This window comes from Sceloporus occidentalis, unplaced genomic scaffold (assembly GCF_023333645.1).
Source record: "Sceloporus occidentalis isolate IW3139 unplaced genomic scaffold, rSceOcc1.0.p SCAF_5, whole genome shotgun sequence".
Taxonomy (NCBI): Eukaryota; Metazoa; Chordata; class Lepidosauria; order Squamata; family Phrynosomatidae; genus Sceloporus; species Sceloporus occidentalis.
Genome location: NW_028316985.1, coordinates 462,668 through 489,997, shown reverse-complemented (window position 1 = coordinate 489,997; position 27,330 = coordinate 462,668). Strand labels below are relative to the sequence as shown.

At 50.5% G+C, this 27,330-nt stretch overlaps 1 protein-coding gene across 6 annotated transcripts; it reads left to right on the top strand.

Annotated features, from left to right (window-relative positions):
* The first annotated feature begins 800 nt into the window (after positions 1-800).
* Positions 801-27,284, top strand: LOC149311498 (carnitine O-palmitoyltransferase 1, muscle isoform-like). Of its 6 annotated transcripts, none has more exons than XM_089527310.1 (19): positions 801-817; positions 6,573-6,733; positions 8,323-8,462; positions 10,048-10,222; positions 10,728-10,829; positions 11,129-11,266; positions 12,143-12,220; positions 12,449-12,556; positions 14,138-14,222; positions 15,173-15,368; positions 15,539-15,724; positions 17,317-17,422; positions 17,548-17,664; positions 19,027-19,191; positions 20,298-20,432; positions 22,530-22,682; positions 23,258-23,371; positions 23,973-24,065; positions 25,592-27,284. In XM_089527310.1, the coding sequence occupies exons 2-19, from the start codon at positions 6,593-6,595 to the stop codon at positions 25,679-25,681; spliced, it is 2,322 nt and encodes a 773-aa protein (XP_089383436.1). In that variant the 5' UTR covers positions 801-817; positions 6,573-6,592; the 3' UTR covers positions 25,682-27,284. The 6 variants fall into 6 exon arrangements, with proteins under 6 accessions (XP_089383436.1, XP_089383432.1, XP_089383437.1 ...); XM_089527306.1 differs by lacking the exon at positions 801-817 and adding an exon at positions 1,152-1,248; XM_089527307.1 differs by lacking the exon at positions 801-817 and adding an exon at positions 4,481-4,529.
* Positions 27,285-27,330: the final 46 nt, after the last annotated feature.

The window sequence follows — 27,330 nt, the reverse complement described above, 5'->3', positions numbered from 1 at the left end:
AAGAAACCCTGCTGGCCCTTGCCTTTCAACACAGCCTGGCAGTGGCTTGTGCCAACAGCCAGGCATCTCCTTCAAATGCCCTTCCAGGCGGCTGCTTCAGGTGCCAGGTGCCAACCAGGTGCCAGGCTAGATTTGGTGCTGTCACCCAGGTGAAGGTGAGCTATGATGTGGAGGGCACAGTGCTTTGACATAGGCCTTTGTGCCTGGCGTTTCCTATGCCTTTGGGCACTTACCATTGGATCTGTAACTTCATTTCCATCCCAAAGGATGTGGAATTTGAATGGACATCTTCACATACCAAGGGCAGATACACTCCACCAAATGCACCTGAGGAAGGAGCCTGAAGTCTAGGAAGGCCAATGTCTTTCTTCCAGTGAGTCTGAAAGGGGCTACAAGATCTCTCTGCTTATTAGTAGGATTCTTGCATGGAAATGGATTTGGAGGAAGTAGACTTGAGCCTGGGCAGCCTCTCTTGCTTCCAGTCAGTCTCCAAGGGGCTACAAGAGCTCTCCTCCGGGTCTTAGTTAGTCCTTAGACGCTTTATGGCTGGATGCCACCCTCTTGCTGTCCTCCTCTTTTCCCTCCATTCTTCTAGCTTTGCTTGGAGAGGAGCAAGGTCTCCAGAGGTCGAAGCTGGAAGGAGGCCACACAATGCAAGGGGCGGCAGCGGAGGAGGAGGGTCCGCCGGGGCTGCAGTTGTGTGGGGGTGTGTTTGCATCTCTTTGATTGGCAGCCCCTCCCTGGCAGGAGCTCACCTGAACAACAGCAGCAGCAGCAGCAGCGGCAGCCCTCTTCCTCCTCCTCCTCCTCCCTTCAGGTGAGCTGAGCCCACCAGGTCTTTGCGTGTGTGTGTGTGTGTGTGTGTAAAGTGTGTGCAAGTAGGTTGAAGTGGGCTGCCTCCCCTCCTGTCTCGCTCCGCGACCCCCAACCTTTAGGTCGGCAGGAGGGACTGCAACCCCCAGCATCCCTGACCCTGGCGGGTCGGGGGCCTTGAAGTCCTTGCCAGCCCCCCCTCCCCCATAGAAGCCTAGACTTGGAGGAGACCCCAAGAAGGGCCCTGATCCAGCCCCTCTCTTCTTCTTCTTCTTCTCCTTCTGCCGTGCAGGAACTCCCAGCCCCAAAGCCTCTTGCTCCTCCAGGGCTGGCCAGGGGAGGCTGGGCTTTCGCCGCCTGCCAAGGCCGAGGGCTCCGGTTATAGGCGCCGGGCTCTGCTCCGGAGGGCAGCCTCCTAGAACCCAGGAGCAGCAGGTAGCAGGAAGGGAGGGAGGGAGGGCTCGCTCTCTGGGGGGGGATGCCAGATGCACAGCCCACGACCCCCCCCCCGGGACGAGGGGGCCTTCAGTGCGCCTACCTGGACTTGGAGGAGGAGGAGACCCGGCTCAAACGGGGGGCTTTGAAGGGACATTCAACCTTTCCGGGGCTTTTGGGGGGGGGGGGGAGAGGTTGCATTTGGGAAAGTATGCAGCCTCCCTCCCAGCATCTTAAAGGAAGCCAGCCGAGGGCTGTGGGCTGTGGCGGGCGGGGTCTCCCTCCTTGGAGGGCCCTCTGCCAATTGGGGGGAGGGGGGCTTGGATGGAGAGTTCCTGGGGCTGGATCAGGCCCTTCTGGGGCTCTCTTCCAACTCTTGGGGTCTAGGAATCCACAGCCCATTTCTGCCAAAAGCAGAGGTTTGGGGTCACCCGGTGCAGCCCCTCCTGGGAGGCCCTGGCCTGCCCCAGCCCCCTCCTCAATGCGCTTTCAGGAGGAAAGGAAAGGGCCAGGGATGGATGGATGGGTACCCCCCTGGCAGAGCCCCTGGGGCAGAGCAGCAGGGAGGGGGCAGCCCTGCTTGGCCCTGGCTTTGCCTTCCAGGGGAGGGGAGGGGAGGGGAGGGGGGGCTTGCCTTCTCCAGGCCAGGAGCACCATGCTCTCTGCCACATCTGTGCCAGACTCAGGGCTTTTCCTTTTCTGCAAGAAGAAGAGTCTTGCTCTGTGCAACTTTGCAGGAGAGGGGGGGGCTCCTTCTGCCCCATTGCAAGCCTCCTCGGGAGGAAGCCCCTTTCAGGCCCATAGCACTCCCCCTTGGCCAGGGCTCTGGAGGGCTGTGGTCTTTTTTGGCCTCACAATGCCTGGAATGGGCTTGGCTTTTGAGCCACAAAATGCACGTCCTTTCTTATTGGTTGTTGTGGTGGTGGTGGTGGTAGTGTACCTTCAAGTCATTTCCAAGGTATGGTTGACCCTAAGGTGATTCTAGCCCCAGGTCTGCAACATCCCAGTCCAGTCCTCAAACCACTGGCCATGCTCTCGGTCTGCTGGGGCACAGGCACCACCTTCCTTGTGGAAAAGTCCGCCTAGCACTTGTGCGCCTGTGTTGGGTGTGTTGGGTGAGTGTGAGCACACTCCAGTTCTCCTCCCAGCTCTCCTCCAAATATGGTTATTCATTGATGAAGGAAATTCACCATGTGCCTCTTTGCAGAAAACAGTCCCCAAGGGTTTTTTCCATCTGACAATGCGCCAATGTCTCTGGGCCTGACTCATGGGGCCCTCTTCCTCTCCTCTCGGTTGTAAATGCGCACCTGATGAGCAGCAGGTGCTGAAGATGCACACTCCTTCCCCCAAGAAAATGGACCCACATCTCCATCCCCTCCTCTGACCCCTTTTAAGCTTAGCTATGCCCACATGGGGCAATGATCCCCCATCGCATATAATGGGACTTGAGCATCCACAGATTTTGGTATCCACAGGGCTCCTGGAACCAAAGCCCAGGGGGTACCAAAGGCCCACTGTATTTTGTTTTACCTTGTTTTACCAGCCCCTTGGGTCCCACATTATGAGGGTGAAAGTGGGATATAGAGAGATCCCTAAACAGAAGCACATTTGGAGCATCCCAGGAAGGCAGGCAGCTGCCCAGATTTTGCATGAAATCTTCCAAGACAGGAGAGGCCAGGAGGGGGGCTGTGCCACCTGCAGCCTGCTTCTGGGGCACCCCAGATTGCTCAGCCCTGTGCCCAGGAGCAGCATGCCTTTCTGGGCAAGGGGGGCCCCTTGCAAGGAGAGCTCTGTGTGACCCTAGGGTTTTCCTCTGCATGCCCAGACAGGGCACTGTGTCACCAGAAACAACAACAGCAATGGTGGCACTGCTGCTGCCCAGTCCCAGGTCCAAGCGGGAGGCAGCTGGGGCAGCGGTGGCCTCTTCCACTGGGCCCCAGGCCAGCCCCACCTGATGGAAATTCCATCAAACTCCCCCGGCCAGCCCTGAGGTCCAGGGCCAGCAGAAGCAGCAGGAGAGATGAACATGGCCAGCAGGCACCAGGCATTTGGAGGGAGCAATACAGTGGTCTCTCCACCTTCGCTGGGGTGAAGGACCCCTGTGAATGTGGGGAAACCAGGAATAAGAAAAGCACTATCCTTCTTAACCTAAGAGAATACCTCTGTAGGAATCCCCAGGTCCTCCAGTGCAACTCTATGGTCATCATCTGGCAGATGTTGACCATAGAATCATGCTGAAGGACCCACAAATGCCTAGAGAGGTGTTTTCTCTAGGAACATCTAGGTTCTCCAGCACAACTCTATGGTCAACTTTTGGCAGAGTTGCGCTGGAGGACTTAAGAGATTCCCAGAGAGAACAATATTAATCAAAATCTCACAAAATCAAATCTGCAAAAGTCTGCAAATGTGGGGGGACAAGTGTATGCCTGCTTTGGGGGGGAAGCCAGAAGCAAGAAGCTCATCATCCTTGTTGCCCTTCTCTGAACCTGCTCCAACTTGTCCACACCCTTCCTATAATGAGGCCCCAGAACTAAAAAAGGACTCCGGAAGAGGCCCGACCTGCACAAAACGGAATGTGATTATTATTACTTCCCTTGACTTGGAAGCTGCTGTTCTACTAATGAAGTCTGATAGCATTTGCTTTCTTTGCTGCAGCATCACACTGCTGGCTCATGTTCAACTCGTGACCAACAATGAATACACAGCAGTTGTGTATTCATTCCATGAACCAGTGGATTCAACTTTTTAGAGACGACACTCCATGCCTGGCTCCTTCAACCTCCCTTCGTATGTTTTGTTTTCCATGCCTCCCGTCATCCTTGCTGCCCTTCTCTGAATCTGCTCCAACTTGCCTACATCCTTCTTAAAACTGAATTCATAAAGGCCTTGGGTGCTGTGCCCAGATGAGACACATTTTACTTTGCTGGGCTAGATAGACCGTTGGGTCTGGTTTGGTCTAAAGGCAGTCCTGGCAGAGAGGTCTCGGGTTCAGACCCCAATGGCACTTGCAAGGAGGGCTAGGAACCCTGCAACAGGAAGCCTTTGCCAGTCATGGCTGCTGGTCAGAGTTGGCCAGACTGGGTGAAGTGACCAGTGGCCTGGCTTAGCAGAAAGAGAGCATCCCAGGGTCTTCTGCAGAAGGGGCCCCAGGCCCCAGCGCTGCTTGGACCTCTGTCCCTTTAAATGGCGGATGGTGCAGCCGCCTTGGCATTCCATGGCAGTTGAAGGGCATCAGCTAGGAAGCCCTCTGGACACTCCTTTGGCCTGGAAGGACAGAGGAGGTGAGTGCCACATGTGCAGCATGGACGCATGCATGCGCACCCCTTCCTGAGGGCTATGCCAGCTCTACCCAAGACATTGCTTGGCACTAAAAACTGGCACCCACATCTTGGCTGGTAATCAGTCCATGTAGAGAGCCAGCATGGAGTAGTGGTTAGAGCATAGCTTAACTTTTCCAAGGCAGCCAGCTTGGTCTCATGGTTTGAACACTGGACTAGGACTATGGGGACCAGGGTTCGAAACCTGACTCAGCCATGGAAACCCACTGGATCCCCTTGGATGAGTGACAATAGCAAACCCCTGAACCTCCTCCTAATCTTGCCAGAAAACCTCATTGTAGATGCCTTTGGGTCACCCTAAATGGGAAACTCCTTGAAGGCACCCAGCAATGAGAAAGTACCTTGAGTCCCAGCACTGAGGGAAAGTGCAATATATAAAACAGCCGCAACACACACACACACACACACACACACATGAAGAGTGGCGGAGGAGCCAATAGCAATTAAGAATACTATAAGAATGGTAATAGCTACCTTCAGCCTCTCCAGGCCAAAGGGATGGCTCTGCTTTGCTAGACTTCTTTATAGTTATATAGTGGGATTCCTACTTTAAGAGCCTGGAAAAGTCATGGTTGCTGGATCTGCACTGAAGAATTAATCCAGTTTGGCACGGCTTTAACTGCTATGGCTCAGTTGCTTCCCTGTCAGAGAGCTGCGGTGTCACAACAAACTACAAATCCCAGAATTCCACATCATTTATTTTGTTAACTATTTTATTTTATTTTTCAAACTACAGGCAATTACTTTATTTTTGTCTCTATATTATATTATATTATATTATATTATATATTTATTTTTTAAAATAGTTGTTCAAATAATAATAATAATAATAATAATAATAATACATTTTTATTTATATCCCTCCTCTTCCCATGGGATCGAGGCAGCTTACAGTCACAATAAAACAATACAGTAATACAATAATAAAATTCAATATACAATAATTACAAAGCAAATTCTAATAGATGAATACACATAAATCAAAAGTGGGATGCCCAACGTTGTCTTATTCAGGGAAGGCCTGTCGGAAGAGATGTACAGTATTACATTCCTAAGTGCTTCACAATACAAGTATTATACATAAGCAATGTAAAAGCCATTTAAAGTCAATTAAAAGTAATAAGCAATTAATTAAATAATAAAAAACAATATTAAATTGTGGTCAGTCAGTTTTGAGGATATCTTTTAACATTATTCAAAAGTAAACATTCTAAATTTAACACAAATAATAATAATAATAATAATAATAGATAAACAAACATTCATTATTTTATTTTTATCTCACCTTTCTCCCAAGTTGGGACCCAAGGCGGCTCACAACATATATATAGATACACACACACACACACACACACAACATCTTACAGATATTAAAGTGGATGTTCCTCAGAACTCTTTTGTTTTGGGGCATAGCCACCACATATGCATCCATGGTCCTTTTGCCTTGTTGCATTTCCAGCAGTTGTATTGATTATTTTTGTTTTTTCTAACTACACACACACATACACACACATTAAAACAACGCTTTACAAAACAATTATCATTGAGTCATGGCAGTTAAAGTTGTGCCAAATTGCATTGATCCTGCAGTGCATATGCAACCTAGACCATTTCCAACTTATGGTGATCCTAAAGGTTTGCTTCGGTCCAGATTTCTCAGAGGAGGTTTGCCACCATTGCCCCTTCCTTTGAGGCTGAGAGAGTGTGACTTGCCCAGGGCCACCCAGTGAGTTTCCCACAGCTGAGCAAGGGACTCGAAGCCTGGCCTCCCAGAGTCCTAGCCCAATATTCAAGCCATAAGACCAAGCTGGATATCTTGGGAAACTTGACCTTTCCTGACTCTCGGTCCCCACGTCCAGCCAATGTGGCCAATGGAGGGTGCGGGGGGGGATAATGGAGGTTGCAGTCAGGAGGGGAATTTCCCTGGCTTGCTGGAACTGTTTTGGGGAAGGGGTGCTGATGCCGAGGTCTCCCTTGTCTTTCCAGGCGACTGCAGACCCTCCAAGATGGCGGAAGCCCACCAGGCAGTGGCCTTCCAGTTCACGGTGACCCCCGAAGGGGTGGCCTTTCAGCTCAGCCGCGAAGCCCTCAAGCAGATCTACTTGGCCGGCCTTTCCTCATGGAAGAAGCGCTTTGTCCGGCTGAAGGTGAGCAAGAAGAGTGGACACTGGTGCATGGCTTTCTGGTCTGCCCCCCCCCTTGGGGGTCATGGCCATTCTTATGCGCTAAGCTGGAGGGGCAATGCATGTGGGTAGGGGGCACACAGGATGACCCCCACAAGGGCAGAGGCTGCGCCTGGTCCTGGCCAGAGTCCCACAACAACCCCATTGCAACGGCTGTTGCGCATGAGACTGAACAAGACGCAACTGGGCATGGCCATGGTTTTGGGAGCTGCCACTTTCTTCCATGCGCAAGCAGTTTTGCACCAAAAGGGCCACATGGATTGCAAAAACTGCAGGAACATTGGGGCATGGAGACCCAGAAGTGGCAGGAAGTCTGTTTCCAGTCTTGGTCGCTCTCTTTCTTCCTTTCCTTATCTTTTCCCCAATTCAGGTGTCAAGGCGCTTTTCGAAAAGAATGTGTTTCCTTTTTGTTTTTAATAACGTGTTATGTTTTACTTCCATATACATAAAATACTTACTGCAAATACAATTTCATTGTGGTTTCAAACACAGCATAATTAACAGACAATACACATATAATATACAATCCATAATTATTCATTTCTCAAGTGTCTTCAGTTTTCCTATTCAGACTGTATTCTTAATATCACATCCTTATGTCTAGACTGTATTTCAGCTTCTCAATCTTCTCCCTTCATTTACCTTATTCTTGCCCATTGCAAGCTGCCCATTCAAGGTAATGTATTTTGTTGATAGATATAGACCTTGCTCTAATTTCTTTTTTCATCTAATATAGTTTGTTTATACTGTAAATGTTTGGGACGTGCGAATCTCGACCTTCCTCTTCTCAGTATTTGTTAATACTCAGCTTTCCCTCTTCTTCTTCCAGATTTATCGTCTATTTTTCGTTGTGTGTTTCCTTTTTGATGTTCTTTCTTACTTTCATCCCCTCTTCCTCCTCTCCTTACCTATTCTTTCTTGTATTCTTTTATCTTCCTTTATTCTTTTCCCTTGCCATGGATTTTTCTTTTTACGCCCAATTTTCTTTAACATTTAGGGATATATTACCATGTTCATATGGGTTTTCTCTCTCTCTTTTTCCCCAGCTGCTTTTAAAAGCCCTGGCTTCCCTTTCCTCTTCCCACTTTCCCCCTTTGTCCTCAGCTTACGTCCGTTGCTGCAAAATGACTCCAAATGCCAAAGAAGTTTGCACCCAATCTTAGGGAGAAAAGGAAGGAAGGATCAGACTCTCCCACTTCCCAGAGGCATCAGGCAAAAGCAAACTTAGCTCCTGTGCCCTTCATCGTTTATAACTTTTGCAATCCTGAAGGCACTCCAGTGTTGCTTGGTCCTGGCTTTCCTCTGTGAAATGTTGGCAGTTGGGGGGGGGCATGGAAACATACTGGTTGGGTCTGGAGACACTCTTTGGATTGATTGGGGAGTGGAGGGTGCAAAAGCACTCTTCCTAGATCAGATCTGTGCTTGGTAAGCGGGATGGAGAGAAGAGGCTACTCTCTATGGGTTGCGGAGGCCCAATTTGGAACCTTGTCTGTCCCTCTCCATCACCCCCAATTCATCCTTTCACCCCTTTCTGACCTCCTCAATTCCCACAGAACAGCATCCTGACGGGGGTGTTTCCGGGGACCCCTTCGGGATGGCTGGCCGTCGTTGTGGCCACAGTGGGCTCCACATATTTCCACATCGACGTCTCCATGGGGCTGATCTTCAGGATCCAGAGGCACCTGCCCAGCAGGTGAGCACCAACCTTGGCTTCCTCCCATTTGGGGTCCCCTTCTCTGACCAGCCCCTTGTTCCCCTTGGAGCAGAAAGCAAGAGGAATAAAAAGGCCATACTGTAGGAATTTTCTGGCACCCAAACCCTCTCCGTTGCAGGGGATGATGGGGCTTCTTTTTGCAAAACCAAGAAATGGGGTTTCTTTGGTGGATCTTTGCTCAACATGAGTGGTGCAGGGATTTGCACAAAAGGGAGCGGCGCTTGGGCCAAGTTTAGATCTGGGCGAGCAGTGATAGCCAATTCTTCCACCACCAGCCCCAGATTCTGCTGTGGGTTGAACCACTCTCCAGCAAAGTCCAAATACCTCTTTCTTCCTTCTCCAGTCCTTCTCAAAATGGCAGCACTCCCTTCCTGACTCCATTTTGAGAGGCACCGTGAGGCAAACTGTGGTACTGGGGTTTGTACAGGCTTCTTGGAGTATGGGGAGGGCAGAGTATTCTTGTGTACAGTGGCCCTCCGTTTCTACAGATTCCTTATCCTCAGATTCAACCATCCATAGCTTGCAAATATTTTTAAAATATATAAATTCCAAAAAGCAAACCTTGATTCTGCCTTTTATTACAAGGAAGCCATTCCATGCTTATCAGATTTGCAGATGACACCAAATTAGGAGGAGCAGCTAATCCTCCAGAGGACAGGATCAAAATTCAAAATTACCCAAATAAACTAGAAAGCTGGGCCAAAGCTAACAAAATGAACTTCAACACAGAGAAATGTAAGGTACTGCACTTGGAGCGGAAAAATAACATGCACAGATATAGGATTATGGGGGACACCTGGCTCAAGGAGACTTATTCAAGTGAAAGGGATCTGGGAGTCCAAGTAGACCACAAGTTGAACATGAGTCAACAGTGCGATGCGGCAGCTAAAAAGGCCAATGCAATTTTAGGCTGCATCAATAAAAGTATAGTGTCTAGATCAAGAGAAGTAATAGTGCCACTGTATTCTGCTTTGGTCAAGCCCCACCTGGAATAATATTGTGTCCAGTTCTGGGCAAAACAATTCAAAAAGGACATTGAGAAACTGGAGCCATGTGTCCAAAGGAGGAAGACTAAAATGGTGAAGGGTCTGGAAACCATGAAGCCCTATGAGGAATGACTTAAGAAGCTGGGGATGTTTAGCCTGGAGAAGAGAAGGTCAAGAGGTGATATGATAAGAGCGCTGTTTCAATACTTGAAGGGAGGCATATTGAGGAGGGAGCAAGCTTGTTTTCTGCTGCTCCAGAGAATAGGACCCAATGGAGCAATTGGTGTAAGCTAAAGGAAAAGAGAGTCCAGCTCAACATTAGGAGGAACTTCCTGAGAGTAAGGGCTGTTCGACAGAGGAACACACTCCTTCCTCTGAGATTATAGCAGAGTCTCCTTCCTTGGAGGTCTTTAAACAAAGGCTCGATGGCCATCTGTCGGGGATGCTTTGATTTGGATTTCCTGCATGGCAAAATGGAGTTGGACTGGATGGCCTTTCTTGGAGTCTCTTCCAACTCTAGGATTCTGGGATTCTAGGAAGGCACATCAAACAGCAGGATCCCAATTTCTCTCTCCCAGTTGCAGATCCTTGAGCTTCCGCAGCCGCTTCCTCCTGAGCACCATCGTCTTCTCCACAGGCGTCTGGATCGCTGGCATCTTCCTCTGCCGTCAGACCCTCAAGCTCCTGCTCTCCTACCATGGATGGATGTTCGAGCCCCATGGCAAGATCAGCTGCAGCACCAAGATCTGGGCAGTGAGTATCGGCAGGAGAGGGCATACATGGGGAAGGGGCTGCATGTGTCCAAGAGAGCGGTCCCTCCCTCTCTGTCGCTGTAGGGAAAGGTATCTCTTCCTCCTGAGGAAGGATGGAGGCACCTGCTGTCTTTGGCCCCTTGTTGGAGGTGGAAATACTGACCTTTATGGGTTGCCTCATGGGGTCACCCCTGGAAAGTGGTCTACTTTCCTTCTTTGGAGGTTTTTAAGCAGAGGCTGGATGGCCATCTGTTGGGTATGCTTTGATGGAGAGTTCCTGCATGGCAGAATGGGGTTGGACCGGATGGCCCTTGGGGTCTTTTCCAGCTCTATGATTCTATGATTCTAAGAGTACAGCAAGAGCAATGGCCTCTATGGCCCACAAGCCCCATGAAAAGGGAGGGAGGCTTCCTTGACCAACTCCCATTGCTCCAACCTGTATAACACCTGCCTGTCTCCATCCCAACCTCTGCCAACCATCTGTCTCCCCCTGGTTTCATTTTCAGACTTTGGTGAAAGTGATGTCCGGCCGCCACCCCATGCTCTACAGCTTCCAGACCTCCTTGCCCAAACTGCCTGTTCCCCGCGTGGTCGACACAATCCATCGGGTAAGAGGGTCAGTGGCCGAAGCCCTGGGCCTTTGGGCAGGATGGGGCCAGCTTGGGCAGCGGGTGGGTGAGTGCTGTGCCAGGAGCCCAATCATGCTGGAGGTCCCCTTTTTGGGATCCTCTGTCGCTTTCCCTCCCTAATCTGGATGCAACTGTCTTGTTGCCCACCAGCCTGGCAGTCCAAAGAGTAGGTTTAGGTCTTCGCCAGAGCTGAACTGGTCCTGCGTTTATAGAGGGGCTCAGAAAGAGACAGGACCTCCACCACCGCCACTCACAAAGCCCTCTTCCTTTCCCCACAGTACCTTGAATCCGTCCGTCCGCTGCTGGACGATGAGAAATACTACGACATGGAGGCCTTGGCCCTGGACTTCCAGCAGCAACTGGCCCCCCAGCTCCAGAAGTACCTCATCCTCAAGTCCTGGTGGGCCACCAACTACGTGAGTCCTTTTCAGTCCCGGACCCTCCGGGGGTCATTGGCCACCACCAGCATGCGCTTGCCCCCCACTTTCTTCCTTCATTTGTAGGGGGCATGCAGACTGGGGTGGCCAGGTCTCAGGGCTTGGGACACTGCTCCCCAGTCCTCTGGATGAGGAAGAGGAAACTTTGGATGAGAGCGCTGCCTTGAAAGGTATGCATTCCCTGTAGACAAACTGACACGTCTTACGCGAAGTGAAACTCTGGGGAAGTATGGGAAGGAATGGGAACAGATATTGATAAATTGATTATATATATAATCAATTTATCAATAACTGTTCCCATTCCTTCCCATACATGACTAATTGATATATTGATATATAGGCTTAATCAAATCAATGTGCAATTACACACACACACACACACGGATAATAAGTATAAACCCTTTGTTTTTGTAGAATTAGAATGTTTTTTCCCTCTCTTTTTGCAGTTTGGTTAAGAAATAATGGAATATTAAAATGGAGTTCTTCTAGTCTAGGAAGTTAGTTATAAGAATATAGACAGAAAAGTATGTACCTATCAATGATATCAAATACAGAAGTTTGGATCAGACATAACAGACCACTGCAGACATTGTGTTTTTTAACTGAATCACCTAACTGTGGCTGTTGTGTAATGCATCGCCATGCTTAATGATATTACCAAAGGTCACCTATGGTTTTGGCCCCGAAATCTCAAGGCAACCCTAACTCCTTCCCATGCCCTTCCGGAGCTCCTTTGGACCTCACCATTCTTCCCACCTCAACTTGCCCACCTTTGAAGCGTGGGCTGGGGGCTTCCTCTCTGCCTTGGCCCTTTAGGGATGCTCCTTTCCAAGCTCATCTGCCTTTCCTTCTCAGGTGAGCGACTGGTGGGAGGAATACATCTACCTTCGCGGAAGGAGCCCCATCATGGTCAACAGCAACTACTACGTTATGGTGAGTTGGCCCCTCTCTGCGGGGGGCTTTGGGGCAGCCATGGGCATATGGGCACCTTTGCTGGTGGTACCCAGGTGGGTGTACCGGCCAACAGTGAGTGATGGGAATGGAAGCCAATGGCCCTTCCCCCCCCCCCCCCCCGCTGCCATCCCAAGACCCTCCTGTGTGTCAGCATTGGGGGGCTCATCACCCATTGCTCTCCCTCTCTCCATCTTGCCCCTCGGCCAGGATTTCCTCTATGCCACCCCGACGTCCAACCAGGCTGCCCGGGCGGGCAATGCCGTCCACTCCATCCTGCTGTATCGCCGCCGACTGGACAGGGAGGATTTTGCGCCTGTGAGTGAGAATGCAAGGAGTCCCCCCCCCCGCCAGGCTGGTTGGGGGTCTTTGGGCGAAGGAGGTACTTTCCCAGAGGGCCCCCGTGACCCACAAGAGTCATAGAGGGGACCCCGAAGTATTTGGGGCCACCCCTGAGTGTCACAGGGAGCCCATGAGAAGATGGGGAACAGTTGACCTCTGGCCAGAGGGGTCTCTTCCAAGGGACCGAGATGGTGAGGCTGGTCACCAATGGGTTTTGGGGCTCAAGCGGTCAGAGGGGCACTCGTCTCCATAAGTCCATGTGTGTGTGCCTTCAAGTCTCCTGTTGACTTATGGCAATCAATCCCATGAATTTCTCATAGGGTTTTCTTAATCAAGGAAGACTCAGAGGGGACTTGGTCAGTTCTTTCCTCTGAAATAGAGCCTCCAGAACCTGGGATTAATTGGTGTTTCCCATCCTAACACTATCTAAGACCAATCCTGCTTAGCCTCCAAGATTAGATGAGCTCTGTTGCCTATGCGTGTCTTATGTGCCTTCAAGTCACCTGTTGACTTATGGTGACCCCATGAATTTCCTAGGGTTTTCTTAGGGGAGGAATCCTCAGAGGTGCTTTTGCTTCTGAAATGGAGCCTCCAGCACCTGGGATTCATTGATGGTCTCCCATCCAAGGACTAACCAGGGCTGCCCCTGCTTAGCTTCCAAGATCAGAGGGGATCTGATGCCTTTTAGGGTATTTGGCCATCTTAGTTTACCATGTCTGCTGTAAAAGACAGCCGAATCCAAGTTGATAAAACAAGTCGAGTGTAGCTTAATTGCAAATGTAGCAAGCAAATAAACGAAAAAGCCAAAGTGTGGAAGTCAGCAAGAGTGCCTCAAGGGATAGAGGCCTCAGCCCAAACTAAATTTGCAGGGCCTTGTTTGCATCGCAGCCACACGCCGCAGCATCTGTAAGCCCAAGTTTGCCAATGAACGCAGTGAGGTACAAAATATTTCTATGGTAAAAGGTTACAGAAATCAGGTAGTGCCTTAGTATATGGGCTAAGATCATATTCAGAGGTGGTTTTGCCAGTTCCTTCCTCTGAAATAGAGCCTGCATAGCTACCCCTACATAGCAAGCCTGGGGTAGTGGTTTGAGCATTGGACAGGGACACTGGGAGAACAGGGTTCAAATCCTTCCTTGGCCACGGAGACCCACTTGGTGACCTCTGGCTGGTCACACTCTCTCAGCCTCGGAGAGAGTACAAGGCAAATATAAATCTTGCCAAGAAAACCCTGTCATGGGGTCTCCAGAAGTCTGAAACAACAATAACAACAATCTTGCAAATATGAGCCAGTGCGTTCGATTCCACACTTGCCCATGGAAACCCACTGGTTGCTATAAGTTGGAAATGACTTGAAGGCACACAGTAGCAGCAGCAGCAGCAATAGCAGCAAAAAGAAAGAAAGAAAGAACAATGTTCCTTTTCTGTGCAATGCTGATGGGTGGATTTTACACTCTTATTGCTAAAAGTCTTATTTGCTTTTAAAAGAAAGAGGGGATGGGAGTCTAATAAGTGAACCATTGGCAGACAGAATACATCCTTTTCTCTTGCTGGCAGCTGATGGCGCTTGGCGTTGTGCCCATGTGCTCCTATCAGATGGAGAGGACCTTTAATACGACGCGGATCCCCGGAAAGGAGGCAGGTGGGTCCCTCGAGGCTGGGGAGGGGGCAGGAGGGGGGCACAAAGCAGAAGCCCCCTCCCCACCTGCAATAGCCAGTTAATGGTCAAAAGTCTTGACTTGGCCTGCCAGGGGTTGAGAAGCGGAGGGGAACAAGCTTTCCTTCCAGCGGAAGGGAGTTCCACAGCCTGGGAGCACCTACCAAGAAAGGCCTGTCCCATGTGTTCCCAGCAAAGCTACCTGTGATAGTTGTGGAACCAAGAGAAGGACCTCTAGGGTCTTTCGGATAGTCTGAACCAGTGCCATAGCAGCATACCTGGGCTGGCCTTTGTCAAAGGCCTGGGCATCTGGGGAAGAGCAGGGTGTTACAGTTAGTACATCCGAGCCTCCATGAATTCCAGAGGTTCATGTCTTAAATTTACAGCACTATATAAATAAAGCTTGATGACGATGACGATGAAGATGATGATGATGAAGATGATGATGATGATGATGATGATGATGCCATTGCCGTTGCCCTCCAGGCAGGGTTGACATTTGTCCCGGAAAACCTGGAAAGGGTCTAAAAAATGTCCTGGCCAACTGTGCCAGTTGAAGCAATAAATCCCAGATATCTCCTTGGTTGCACAGACTTGAGCCAAGGGCTAGGCAGCATCGTGGCACTTCATTTCCCAACAGCCTGGAAAGGGACTTCCTTGGAAACCTCCCTCTCTGCGGGGAAAAGAAGAAAAAGAGAGCTCTTTGCTTGGTGCTGATACTGAGGTTGAAATGTAATAGTAGAAAAAGTGCAGTGATTGATGTGATGAATTTGCAGAATCAGAATGACAGTTGATAATATGCATAATTATAATATTGTGCATACTTTGCAAATTAGAAGCTCGGATATGAGGGACTGGGATATGGCAACCCTACCTCCAAGGATTCCTCCCCGGCCCTTTTATGGCTCTGCATGTCTCTGTCCCTCCGACTGCAGATACCCTGGTCCACCTGTCGGACAGCAAGCACCTGGCCGTCTACCACAAGGGCCGCTTCTACAAGGTCTGGGTCTACCATGCCGGGAAGCTCCTGCCGCCCCGCGACCTGGAAATGCAGTTCCAGCGCATCCTTGATGACGCTTCGCCACCGCAGGACGGAGAGGAGAAGCTGGCTGCGCTCACCGCAGGGGAGAGGTAATGGTTGCCGAAAAGGAAAAGGAGGCTGTGAAAGTGGATGCAATGGCGGGATCCTCAGGTTTGGAAGGGGTCCCCAAAGGACACGGAAGAAGCCTGCTCTGGCATTCGTTCAGTTTCTTGGCCTTCTTTTTCTTCTTCCTCCCTTCTCCTCTAATGGGTCCCCTCAGGAGTCCGTGGGCCGAAGCCCGAGTGAAATATTTTGGCCAAAGGAAGAACAAGGCCTCCCTGGACTGCATTGAGCGAGCCGCCTTCTTCCTGACGCTGGACGAGGAGGCACACGCCTTTGACCCCAACAGGGAGGACAGCCTGGACCTTTATTCCAAGAGCCTCCTGCACGGAAAATGCTATGACAGGTAGGAGCCGTCAGGATGCATCCAGTGGTCATGTGTCCGATCCTTCTCTTTAGGAAGAGACAGACAATCACTTTCCCTGCTGCTTTATTTATTTAATGGGCAATTCACCACTGAGTTGGCTGCTAGGTGGGTGCATCACTAAGGGAGTACGAGGAGTTCAGCCCACACTGTGTGACACCAAAAAGAGGGGTGAACACCCAATGGAGGTGGTCACTCACTGTCCATCCCAAGACCCCTCCTTGGCTGCCCCCTTCTGCCAGCCTCTGTTGTCCATCACCTGCAGCTGCTGGTAGAAGCGGGGCCCTGCTGCTGTAGGGTGGGTGTTCTTTTGTTGTACCTTCTCCTCTGTGCCTATAAGTGCCCTCCTCTTCCTCAGTTGCCCTTGGGCCTTCAGAAAAAGTGGCTACCTGAACAGCTCAGGTAAAGGAGAAGGCAGTCGTTTGGGGGCCTCAGATACACTGCCCCCCCATATCCTTCTGCTCAAAGGGCCACCACTTGACCTATATTGGGAAAAAGGTGGGATATAAGAAAATAATAATAATAATAATAATAATTGTCCTGGCCTCTGGTTGCCCAGGCAGTCTCCTCGCTGACAGGTTCCTCTCTGCTCCCATCCCACACATGATGCTCAGACAGAACAGTGCATTGGTAACAAGGGGAGACCTTGCAGATTTCTCCTATGTCGGCTGTTGTGTTTCACACAATGGAGCAGCAGAGGAAAGGGGTCCAGGATATTGGGAGGAGGCAGAAGGCAGAGCCTTTGGGGTCCAGTAGATGATGTGGGGCTAGGGAGGCATGGACTGCCAGCCCCATGAGTACTGAGGCTGAGAGAGTGTGTGACTGTCCCACGGTCTCCCAGTGAGTTTCCATGGCCAACCCTGGTCTCATGGTGTCTCAGTCCTACTGCCTCCTAGGAGAGGCATTTTGGCAAGATTTATTATTCACAGGAGGCTGGCCCTTGCCTTCCTCTGAGGCTGAATGTGGGTTTCTATGGCTGAGTGTGGATTTGAACCCTGATTCCACACTCAGACCACTACATCATGGGGGCTCACCCACATATATATATATATATATATATATATATATATATATGTTGGTGGTGGTGGTGGTGGTGCACCTTTAAGTTGTTTCTGACTCATGGCAACCTTAAGGCAACCCTATCATGGGGTTTTCTTGGCAAGTGTCTTCAGAGGGGCTTTGCCATTGCCATCCTCTGGGGCTGAGAGAGAGTGACTTGCCCAGGGTCACCCTCTGAGTTTACATAGCTGAACGAGGATTCGAACCCTGGTCTCCAGAGTCCTAGTCCAATGCTCAAACCACTACCCCTTGCTGGCTGTCATAAAAATAAAATAATTAAAATAAATAAATAAGGACTTAAAACCAACTATTTGCAACCTGATGCAGAAACAGGGCAGAAAGGACTCATGCTTGAAAAGCCTGGAAGTGGTAGGAATGGAAAAAAGACAGATGTGCCCATCCTCTGTGGGGGGGTGTTGAGGTGGGCTCAGGCACCCTTCACCTGCGCCAGTCATTACCTGCTACTCTGGGCCAAGGTTCCTGCTCCCAATGCGAATTCTGCCTCCTCCCTGCAGGTGGTTTGACAAATCCTTCTCTCTGGTGGTGTACCGTAACGGCAAGTTGGGGGCCAACGCTGAGCACTCCTGGGCTGACGCACCCATCATCGGACACCTCTGGGAGGTGAGAGGCAGGTGTGGGGTCCCCCTTTTGAGCCTATGCACGGGGCAATGGGATCAAGGAAGGATGAGGGTCATGCCTCTAGTCCTCCGGTTCATGCCTTGGCCTTCCTTCTCCTCCATCTCCAGTTCATGCTGGCTACTGATCACTTCCAACTGGGCTACTGCAGTGACGGTCACTGCCACGGGATGCCCAACACGGATCTGCCCCCACCCCAGCGCTTGACGTGGGACATTACGGAGGAGGTACCACATATATTCGTGTGCAGGTCGACCTCATGGATAAGTCGAGGGAAGGTTGCAGGGTCAAAATCCTGGGTTTTGAAATGACCCGTGGATAAAACTTAGGGGGCTATAAGGAAAGATGGAAAGGGGAAAATACCACTTCAGTCCCTCCTTCTCCTTCTCCTTCTCTGGACCTCTTCCAACCGATTCCCAGGAGCTGGAGGAGAGGTTTTAACATCATCAGATTGAGAAAGGAAGCAAGTGGATTTAAAGGGAGAGTTGTTTCCATGGGAAGCCAGGTCTTGCAAAACAGACTGGAGATAGAAGCAAGTGGATTTAAATGGAGAGATTTGTGCGTAGGAAGCCAGATCTTGCAAAACAGACCAGAGAAAGAAGCTAGTGGATTTAAATGGAGAAGTTTTTTTTCTTTAAATAGGAAGCCAGGTCTTGCAAAAGGGACTAGAGGGAGAAGCAAGTGGATTTGAACGGAGAGGTTTCTCTATAGGAAGCCAGGGCTTGCAAACAAGACCAGAGAGAGAAGCAAGTGTTTTTTAATGGAGAGTTTTTTCCAATAAGAAGCAAAGGCTTGCAAAATGGACTGGAGGGAGAAGGAATTGGTGTTCAGTGGAGATTGGGGCATCAGGCTTGCCTGTTTTAGGACCTTTCTAAGCACTACTGATGTATGACCATCTTAGAGAGGCCAGACTGACTCCTTCTGCACTGGGCTTCCAGAGGCAAAGACACTTTTGTCGCAACTGGCCTTTGGGGGAACGGACTACTTGTGGGGACATTTTCATCATGCGTTCTCAAGATCCTATGGAGGCAGCTGCCTGGTGCATCTCTGCAGGACTGGCTGTTCTGGCTTTGACCATTGTCAGCTGCATTGGGTGTCGCTGGAGCATCCCAGGGCACAGCCAAGTCTCCCTTCCCTTCCCTGGAGGCTGCCCACTGCCCCCTCTCAAAATCCTTGTTGCAGGTTGGGTGGCTTTGTCCAATCAGAGGCATGCTCTGAACTCATTCAGCGGCACAACATTGGAGGGGAAATCTGCACACTCTGAGAGTAATGCTTTCTGTGTGCAAGAGCACCTCTGACTATAATTTAGAATAAACCCAGCAGATGTTTTGGGGCAGTCCAAGTTTTTGCCAGATGGACCTTCTTTCTCTAAGTCCTGTTCTCTCCCATCCTGACTTCTCCCAACTGCTCTGAGCATCTTCTACTAGGAAAGGAAGGCCTCTCATGAGTCTGACGTTGTTTGCATGCTGCTGGTATTCTTGTGGTGGGGCGGGGATGGAAAGGGGAATGGAAGGGTCCAAGACTTGTGCTGCCCTGCTCTGCAGGGATGTGGGGAGGGAATTGCCCCTTGTCTGGCTTTCTCTGTGTAGTGTAGCAAGGCCATCGATGCCTCCTACAGCGTGGCCCGGGCGCTGGCGGATGACGTAGATTTCCACAGCTTCCGATTTGTCGACTTTGGCAAAGGGCGTATCAAGAAATGCCGGACCAGTCCAGACAGCTTCATCCAGATTGCTTTGCAGCTGGCACACTTCCGGGTAAGTGGTCCCAGCTCCATCACCCGCGCCAACCTCCCCCGGCTGCCCAGTGGCTGCCCAGCCCTCTCACGCCAGGGGTCAAGAAAAGGCACAAGCCTCTTTCTTCCACTCCTTGTTGTAACCCTGAATATTTCTAAAGGACCAACTTCCAAATACAGCATCACCAACCTGTGGTCATCCAGGTGTTGTAGGACTACAACTCCCGCAATTCCTACAAACAGACATCTTGGGCTTATGGGAGTTGTTGTCCAGTGGCATCTGGAAGGCCACAGAGTTCCCAGCCCTAGTTTGGAGGAAGCTCATAAGGGACTGGAATCCTGTTGGTGACTTAGGTGTTGAGCATGTGCATGCTTTGGGTGTTGCATGAGGAACAATTCACTTGCCTCTCGTGCACCATTGAAACATTCACAGTGAAGGGTCTGGAAACCATGTCCTATTAGGGAACTGGGGATGTGTAGCTCGGAGAAAAGAAGGTTAAGAGGTGATATGATAGCTGTGTTTAAGTATTTGAAGGAATGTCATATTCAGGAGGGAGCAAGCTTGTTTTCTGCTGCTCCAGAGAAGAGGAACCAAAGCAATGGATGCAAGCTACAGCAGAAGAGATTCCAGCTCAACATTAGGAGGAGCTTCCTGAGAGTAAGGTCTGTTCGACAGTGGAACAAACTCCTTCCTCGGAGTGCAGTGGAGTCTCCTTCCTTAGAAGTCTTTAAGCAGAGGCTGGATGGCCATCTGTCAAGGATGCTTTGATTTTGATTTCCTGCATGGAAGAATAGGGTTGGACTGGATAGCCCTAGTGGTTTCTTCCAACTCTACGATTCTGTGATTCTATGATTCCAAGGGTGTGCATGTGTGTGCAGCTTTAAAATGACCAGGGAGGTGACCAGTGAGTGTCCATCTGGCTGCAATTCTTAGCCCAGGGAGAGAACTTATTTTCCTGGATCACAGCCATGCATCCTTTGGACCTGCACATCTTCTAGTGTAGCATCTTTTTATTTTATTGTTTTTAAATTGTTATTGTGAGCCAGCTTGGGCCCCTTCAGGGAGAAAGGTGGGGTAGAAAACAAACAAACAAACAAACAAACATTACTCATTGCCTCTTCCCTCAGGACAAGGGCTGTTTCTGCCTCACCTATGAGGCCTCCATGACACGGCTGTTCCGGGAAGGCAGGACGGAGACGGTGCGCTCTTGCACCAATGAGTCGACCGCCTTCGTGCGCAGCATGGTGAACCCAAATTGCAGTGTGAGTTCACAACAAAACTCAATGCAGTCCAGCAAGTCCACAGTCTTGGTTTTATCTTTGACTCTTCTCTGTCGTGTATCCCTCAGATCCAGACCACAGCCAAGGCTTGTAGATTCTTTCTATACAATATTGCCAAAATCCAACCATATCTCTCCGCCTCTACTGCCCAGATCCTGGTCCATGCGCCAGTGGTCTCACGACTTGATTCCTGTAACGTCCTCCTGGCTGGGCTTCCTCTTTCTCACCTCCGTCCTTTAATCTCTGTCCAGCATTCAGCTGCACGCATTATCACTTCCACCCACCGCTCTGACCACATCTCTCCTGTCTTGGTATCCCTTCACTGGCTCCCCCTCCCTTTCCGCATTCAGTATAAGCTCCTGCTGTTGACATTTAAAGCCCTCCATGGATTGGCCCTTCCTTACTTATCAGACCTTCTTTCTCCTCACCTTCCCACTCCGTTGTTCCCTCCATTCTGGTAGTCAAGGTCTGCTGTCCCAGCCCAGGATTCCCATCCCGGATTTGCCCCATTTCACTTGCTGCCCCTCACTCCTGGAACCTTCTTTCCCCGTGAACAAGAGCCATCACTTCTTTAACCAGCTTCAAAACGGAGTTGAAGACCATCCTGTTCAGAGAAGCATTCCCAGGCATTGCATAATTGTCACTTGCTATTTGATGTTCTTTTGCTGCCTGTTTTATGGAACCATTTCCTGTATTGCTATGTCTTTTATATGTATTATCCTACTAGAGAGGCAGGCTAGCTCCAACAGGCCTCCCTGGAAGACGATTAAGCCCTCCCTCCAGTCCATCTCCCCTGATCCAGGCATCGGAGACAGAGAAGAACTGCTGGACCTCATCCCCTTCCCCTTCTCCTTTTGTGTCGTGCCTTTTCAGATTGTAAGCCTGAGGGCAGGGAACCGTCCCATTAAAAAGATTGTATGTACAGCGCTGTGTAAATTTACAGTGCTTTATAAATAAAGATTAATAATAATAATAATAATAATAATAATAATAATAATAAAGCCCCCACACATCCCACCCTGCACCTGTTTGCAGATGCCTCCACTATCCCCACTTCCTTCCTGTTGTTCATGTGGACTGCCCAAAACTTGATCCTTTCTCCATCTTGTTTTGTGGCGCAGAAAGAAGGGAGGGCACTCATTCTGCCCAAAGCACCAGGACACCACAATATTAAAGGTGCAGAGTAGAACATAACATAAACCTTCTTAGATTAAGACAAAGGTCTGTCTGGAAGGTAAAAGGTACTTTGTGACCCACCTGCATGTGAGGAAAGACTTTTAGGGAACTGAGTATGTTTAGCCTGGAGAAGAGAAGGTTAAGGTGATATGATAGCCCTGTTTAAGTGTTTGGAGGGAGGTCTTTAATCAGAGGCTGGATGGCCATCTGTCAAGGATGCTTTGATTTTAATTTCCTGCATGGAAGAATAGGGTTGGACTGGATAGCCCTTGGGGTCTCTTCCAACTCATATGATTCTGTGATCTCTGGGCTACATGTGCATATGTTTATTTCCAGATGGTGTGCAAGTGGCTATTTTCTATTCTTCTGTCCCAACCCAACCCCCCCCCCCCCCCGGTAGCTCTCAAACCCAATGAAGAGTGACTGCTGCTATTTAGCAGCTGGAAGAAGGAAGTGTAACACAGGGAAGAAAGAAGCAGCTGGTCTTGGCTGCCTGCGAGAGGAAGAGAAATGAGAGCATGTCCCATCCAGGGGAGCGCCTTCATTTCTTTTCCCTGCCCAGCCAAGACCAACCACTTCCTCCTCTGATGAGCCACTTGTCCAGATGTAGCAGTAGCCCTCCAGGGCTTGACAGGTCCCAGGGTCGGATACGGCATGGACCTGTGTTAGGATCTTGTCCATATTCTAGTTCAATAGGATGGAGCAAGCTACTATATTGGATGCACAGAAATGGCACAAATGCTGTTCATACTGTGCCCCAGCTAAAATTAAATTTAGACTAAACTCTAAAATCCAAAGATGGGGCAACTTTTGTGTCCTTTTGCGCGTGATCCGTGGAGTGGCCTCTGGCTGGGACTAATCCTCATCCTTTTCACCTCCCCCCCCCCCCCCGCATTCTTGCAGCCCTCCGAGTGCCTGCAGCTGTTCAAAGTGGCCGCAGAGAAGCACCAGCACATGTACCGCCTGGCTATGACCGGCTCTGGCATTGACCGGCACCTCTTCTGCCTCTACGTAGTTTCTCGCTACCTGGGACTGGACTCTCCCTTCCTTGCCAAGGTGACAATGCCCTCAGGCCACAGAGCCTTGCCTCTTACACGGGTGGATGATGGGGCTGCATCTGGGGTGTCTGGGGGGGCACACCATGGTGTTCCTGCATGCAGAGTAAGCGCTGTATCTTCTCAAAGAACCTCTGCAAGGCCAGCCTTTCTCCCTCATGTCATTCCCCATCGCTGTCCATCTGCAGGTCTCTCTCTGGCACCCTTTCCATCCTTTCCTCGTCTTTGTTTTGCTCATAACCTTTTTGGATGCCCATGTCAGCTGTGGGTCCTGGGCTGCTCTCGCACCACAGAATCATAGAGCTTGAAAAGATCCCTGTTGTTGTTCTTCTTGTTGTTACAGTGGGTCCTTGTTTAGTTCCAGGAACCCCAGTGGATAACAAAATCCATGGATGCTCAAGTCCCATTAAATAAAGTGGCACAGTAAAACGGTGCCCCTTATATAAAATGAAAATTTGCTTACGCCGATTTCAGCTGTAGCTATTGTTTTTTGTTTTGTATATTGTTTTAAATTATATTTGTAATTTGTTTAATTGTATTTTAGAGGGAACTGTATCTTCTCCTCTCCATCCACAGGTGCTGTCCGAACCCTGGCGACTCTCCACCAGCCAGACCCCCCAGCAGCAGATCAAAATGTTTGACTTGGAAGCCCATCCAGAGTGCGCCTCCTCCGGAGGGGGATTTGGGCCGGTAAGTGTGGGCATGTAGGGTGTGTGTGTGTGTTGTGTAAATGGCTGGAAGAAACCCAGAAAACACGTTCAGGATGGGTAAAGGATGCTGTGAGGGTAGGTATGTGTGAGTGTCTTGGAGGGGAGTAATAGTGCCATTCTATCCTGCTTTGGTCAGGCCCCACCTGGAATACTGTGTCCAGTTCTGGGCACCACAATTCAAAAAGGATGTTGAGAAGCTGGAGAGTGTCCAAAGGAGGGCCACCAAAATGGTGAAGGGTCTGGAAACCATTCCCTATGAGGAATGTCTTAGGGAGCTGCTAGGAATGTTTAGCCAGGAGAAGAGAAAGTTAAGAGGTGATATGGTATGTGTGGCAGTGGGGTAGGGGCACTGGGCTGGGTGTTACCCCTCTTCTGGGGCATCACCTGGTGCAGTCCACACCCCCAGTAATGCCACTGGCTCACTGGACTACAGCTGCCCTCCACTGACACACCGTCCCCTCTGGTTGCCCTTCCAAGCTGGCAATAAGCCCACGGGTTAAGAGCTTTCACCCACTCCTTCCACCTGCTGGACTACCCAGACCTTTGCCCCCCAAGGCCTGACCACTCACTTCTCCCCGCAGGTGGCTGACGACGGGTACGGAGTCTCCTACATCATCGCTGGGGAGAACCTCATCACTTTCCACGTTTCCAGTAAATTCTCCAGCCCTGAAACGGTGAGCCTGGGGGAGAGAGCGAAGGAGGGGGTTGTGGTGGCCCAGCGGGTGGCAGGGGTGCTCCAAGCCAAGGCCAGAGGAGGCCCCGCTTTTGAGGCACACTTGGTACCTGTGCCCAGTTGCAAGCCCCGGGAATGGGACAGTGGCCACATTCACTTGCATCTGAGTAAAGCATCCTTGACCAAGGGCATAGTCTTCTCTTGCTGACACATGCTTTGCAGCCATCCTGGCCAGAATTTGGAAAAGTCACTGTTTGGGACTTTTATGTCCCCAGAATCCCCCAGCCAACAGGGCCACCAAATATGGCTTCATGCAAGCTTTCAGACTTTCTTGGCCACATCACTGTGCCTTCTCAAAAGGAGACCCTAGCCCTAACCCAGATCTTTGGGCTGATCTTTGTGTCTGTGCTAACCAATGTACCAAGGGAAGCAGAGCATTAAAAGGGAGGAAGGAGGAAACACTGGAGGGCTCAGCCCAGTTGGATGTCTGGCCGGGGAACGGCTTGAGGTTCCTCATACCTCTGTCACTGCATGTGATGCACGCATCACAGACCCTAAGCGTTTGCATTCTCTCACTCCACAGCCTGGGCTTTGTGGAGCTCTAAGACGAGAGCATCACTATCAAAGAGTTGGAAGGGTTTCCCATAGTCCTAGACCTAGTCCACAGTGTGGAAACCCACAGCAAAAGCCCCCCTAAGAGGGGACCTGCCAACATCTTGCAAGCCTCTGATGAAGGAGAACCCATCTCACTCTGAGGCCTTCCTTGCACAGACTGGCTTTTCCTTTGCATTGCGATGGTCTGTTCCCACCTGCACTACAGCTCTGGAGACCAGGGTTCGACTCCCAGCTTGGGCATGAAACCCACGGGTTGACCATGGGCAAGTCACACTCTCTCAGCCTCAGAGGATGGCAGTGAAAAATCCCTCTAAACAAACAGTGCCAAGAAAATCTCATGATAGAGTCGCCTAAGGGTCGCCATAAGTTGGAAACAGCTTCAAGGCACACAACAACAACAACTTCCCTAACGTAGTGCAGGTGGAAGGGAAGGCTCCCTCCCCCCCATTGCTATCCTCATCATCCACATCCTCATCATCTTAATAAATCAGTTACTAGGCCAGTGTGATGTTGTGGTTTCAGCATTAGATGACAACTCTGGAGACCAGGGCTGGAATCCTTGCTCAGCCATGGAAACCCCTGGGAGACCTTGGGCAAGTCATACTCTCTCAGCCTCAAAGGATGACAATGGCAGATCCCCTCTAAACAAACAGTGCCAAGAAAACCCCATGATATGATTGCCTTAGGGTCACCATAAGTTGGAAACAACTTCAAGGCACACAACAACAACAACAACAACAACAGGCCTGCTCAGAGACGCTGCTTGGCATTTGAGACCCCTTGCCCCTCTCATGGTGGCTGCTCGGCAGCCCCTTTCCTCTGCCTGCTTGGTTGAGATATAGGGAGGGGGGATATTCTGCTGTGGATCCACAATCTTTTTCTCTTGCTTATCTTCACCTCTTATCTTCACAGAACTCCAAGCGTTTTGGGAGGAACATCCACCAGGCGATGCTGGACATTGCAGCCCTGTTCGAGGTGCCCACCAAGAAAATGGCCAACTGAGCCAAGGGGCATGTCGTGCCTGTGATGGACCCCTGGACACACTTGAACCCAGATGCCGAACCAAGCCATTGCAAGGACACCATTGCCTCCCGGCTGCAAGCAGGCCACCCATCAGCAGATCCCTAGGGGTCTATGGGGGGGGGTCCATGCCAGCCTCCCTCCGGCCGTGGCTTTGGCCTCCAGTCCTCCCTGCTCAGAGGAGCGCCTCAGAGAGACCCAAGGGACTGTGCAGATGGATGGCGGGTGTCGCTGTGATATGTCTCTCATAAAGGAGGATTGTTTTGGGGAGCTGTGCCTGTGTGGACATGAGTCTAGATTTCGGAGCTGCTCTCTGGGCCAGCGGAGGAGAAGTGGAGGCACTGCTGCCTGGAAGTTGGAGGGGCTGGTTTGTGTTTTTGGGATGGTGGACCCATTGGATGACCGTGGGCAAGAAGTCATACTCTCTCAGCTTCAGGGGAAGGCAGTGGCAAACCTCTTCTGAACAAATCTTGCCAAGAAAGCCCCATGATAGGTTCACCTTAGGGTCACCGTAAGTCGGAAGCAACTTGGAGGCACACAACAACAAACAACAAGACGTCACACAGAACACCTCTCTGTAGCTTCTCCAACTTGTGGGTCATTGTGGCTGTAGAATAGACTCCTGCCAATGAGGGTTGACCCAGGGAAGGCATGGATGGGACCAAGGACAGAGCCGCCGTGGGGCTGGGAACTGGCAGGATAGACCAGGAGGTACTCTCCAAGGGGAAGGGAGAGATGGAGACCCCCGCGACAACTAGTTCCCCACAGAACCAGACAGTTGCCAAGGGGGAGGAAATGGTCTCCTGCCCTACTGATTGCTTTGGGGCATACCCACACACACAAATGGGGAGGGGAGGCTGTCAGGATTGCACAATGGGCTTTGCTCCTCATGTGGGCCTGTTGCATTTCTGGGCAGCCAGCCTTAGCCACCTGGAGCCAAGGGTCGCTTTCAAGCTCCCGGGTGGATAGGGTCCTGTTAGAGCAAGATGCCCATGGCAGCCAGGGCCCCCTCGGCTATTGGGCTTGGCTGCAGGAAAGACCCTCCAAAAAAGAAACGCTGTGCCATGGTCTTTCAGGTGCAACTTGCATGGATGTACCATGAAGCACAGGACAGGAATGGAAATGGCTTGTCCCTGGTGACGGAAGACTTAGGGAACTGCTGGATATTGGCGTTTAGCCTGGAGAATAGAAGGTTAAGAGGTGATATAATAGCCCTGTTTAGGTACTTGAAGGGTTGTCATACTGAGGAGGGAGCAAGCCTGTTTGCTGCTGCTCCAGAGAATAGGAGATGGAGCAATGGATGCAAATTACAGGAAAAGAGATTCCACTGAAACATTAGGAGGAACTTCTTGAGGGTAATAGCTGTTTGACAGTGGAACAGGAGTGTGATGGAGTCTCCTTCTTTGGAGGTCTTTAAGCAGAAGCTGGATGGTCATCTGTCAATGGGGATGCTTTGATTGAGAGTTCCTGCATGGCAGAAGAATGGGGTTGGACTGGATCAGGGCTCTTTTGGGGTCTCTTCCAACTCTAGGATTCTATGATTGCACTAGCCAAGGACTCTGGGTTAGCTGTGGAACTGGGACTCCCCCATCACCATCGCCACTATCTCTGGTGCCCCCTCCAAGCCTGTT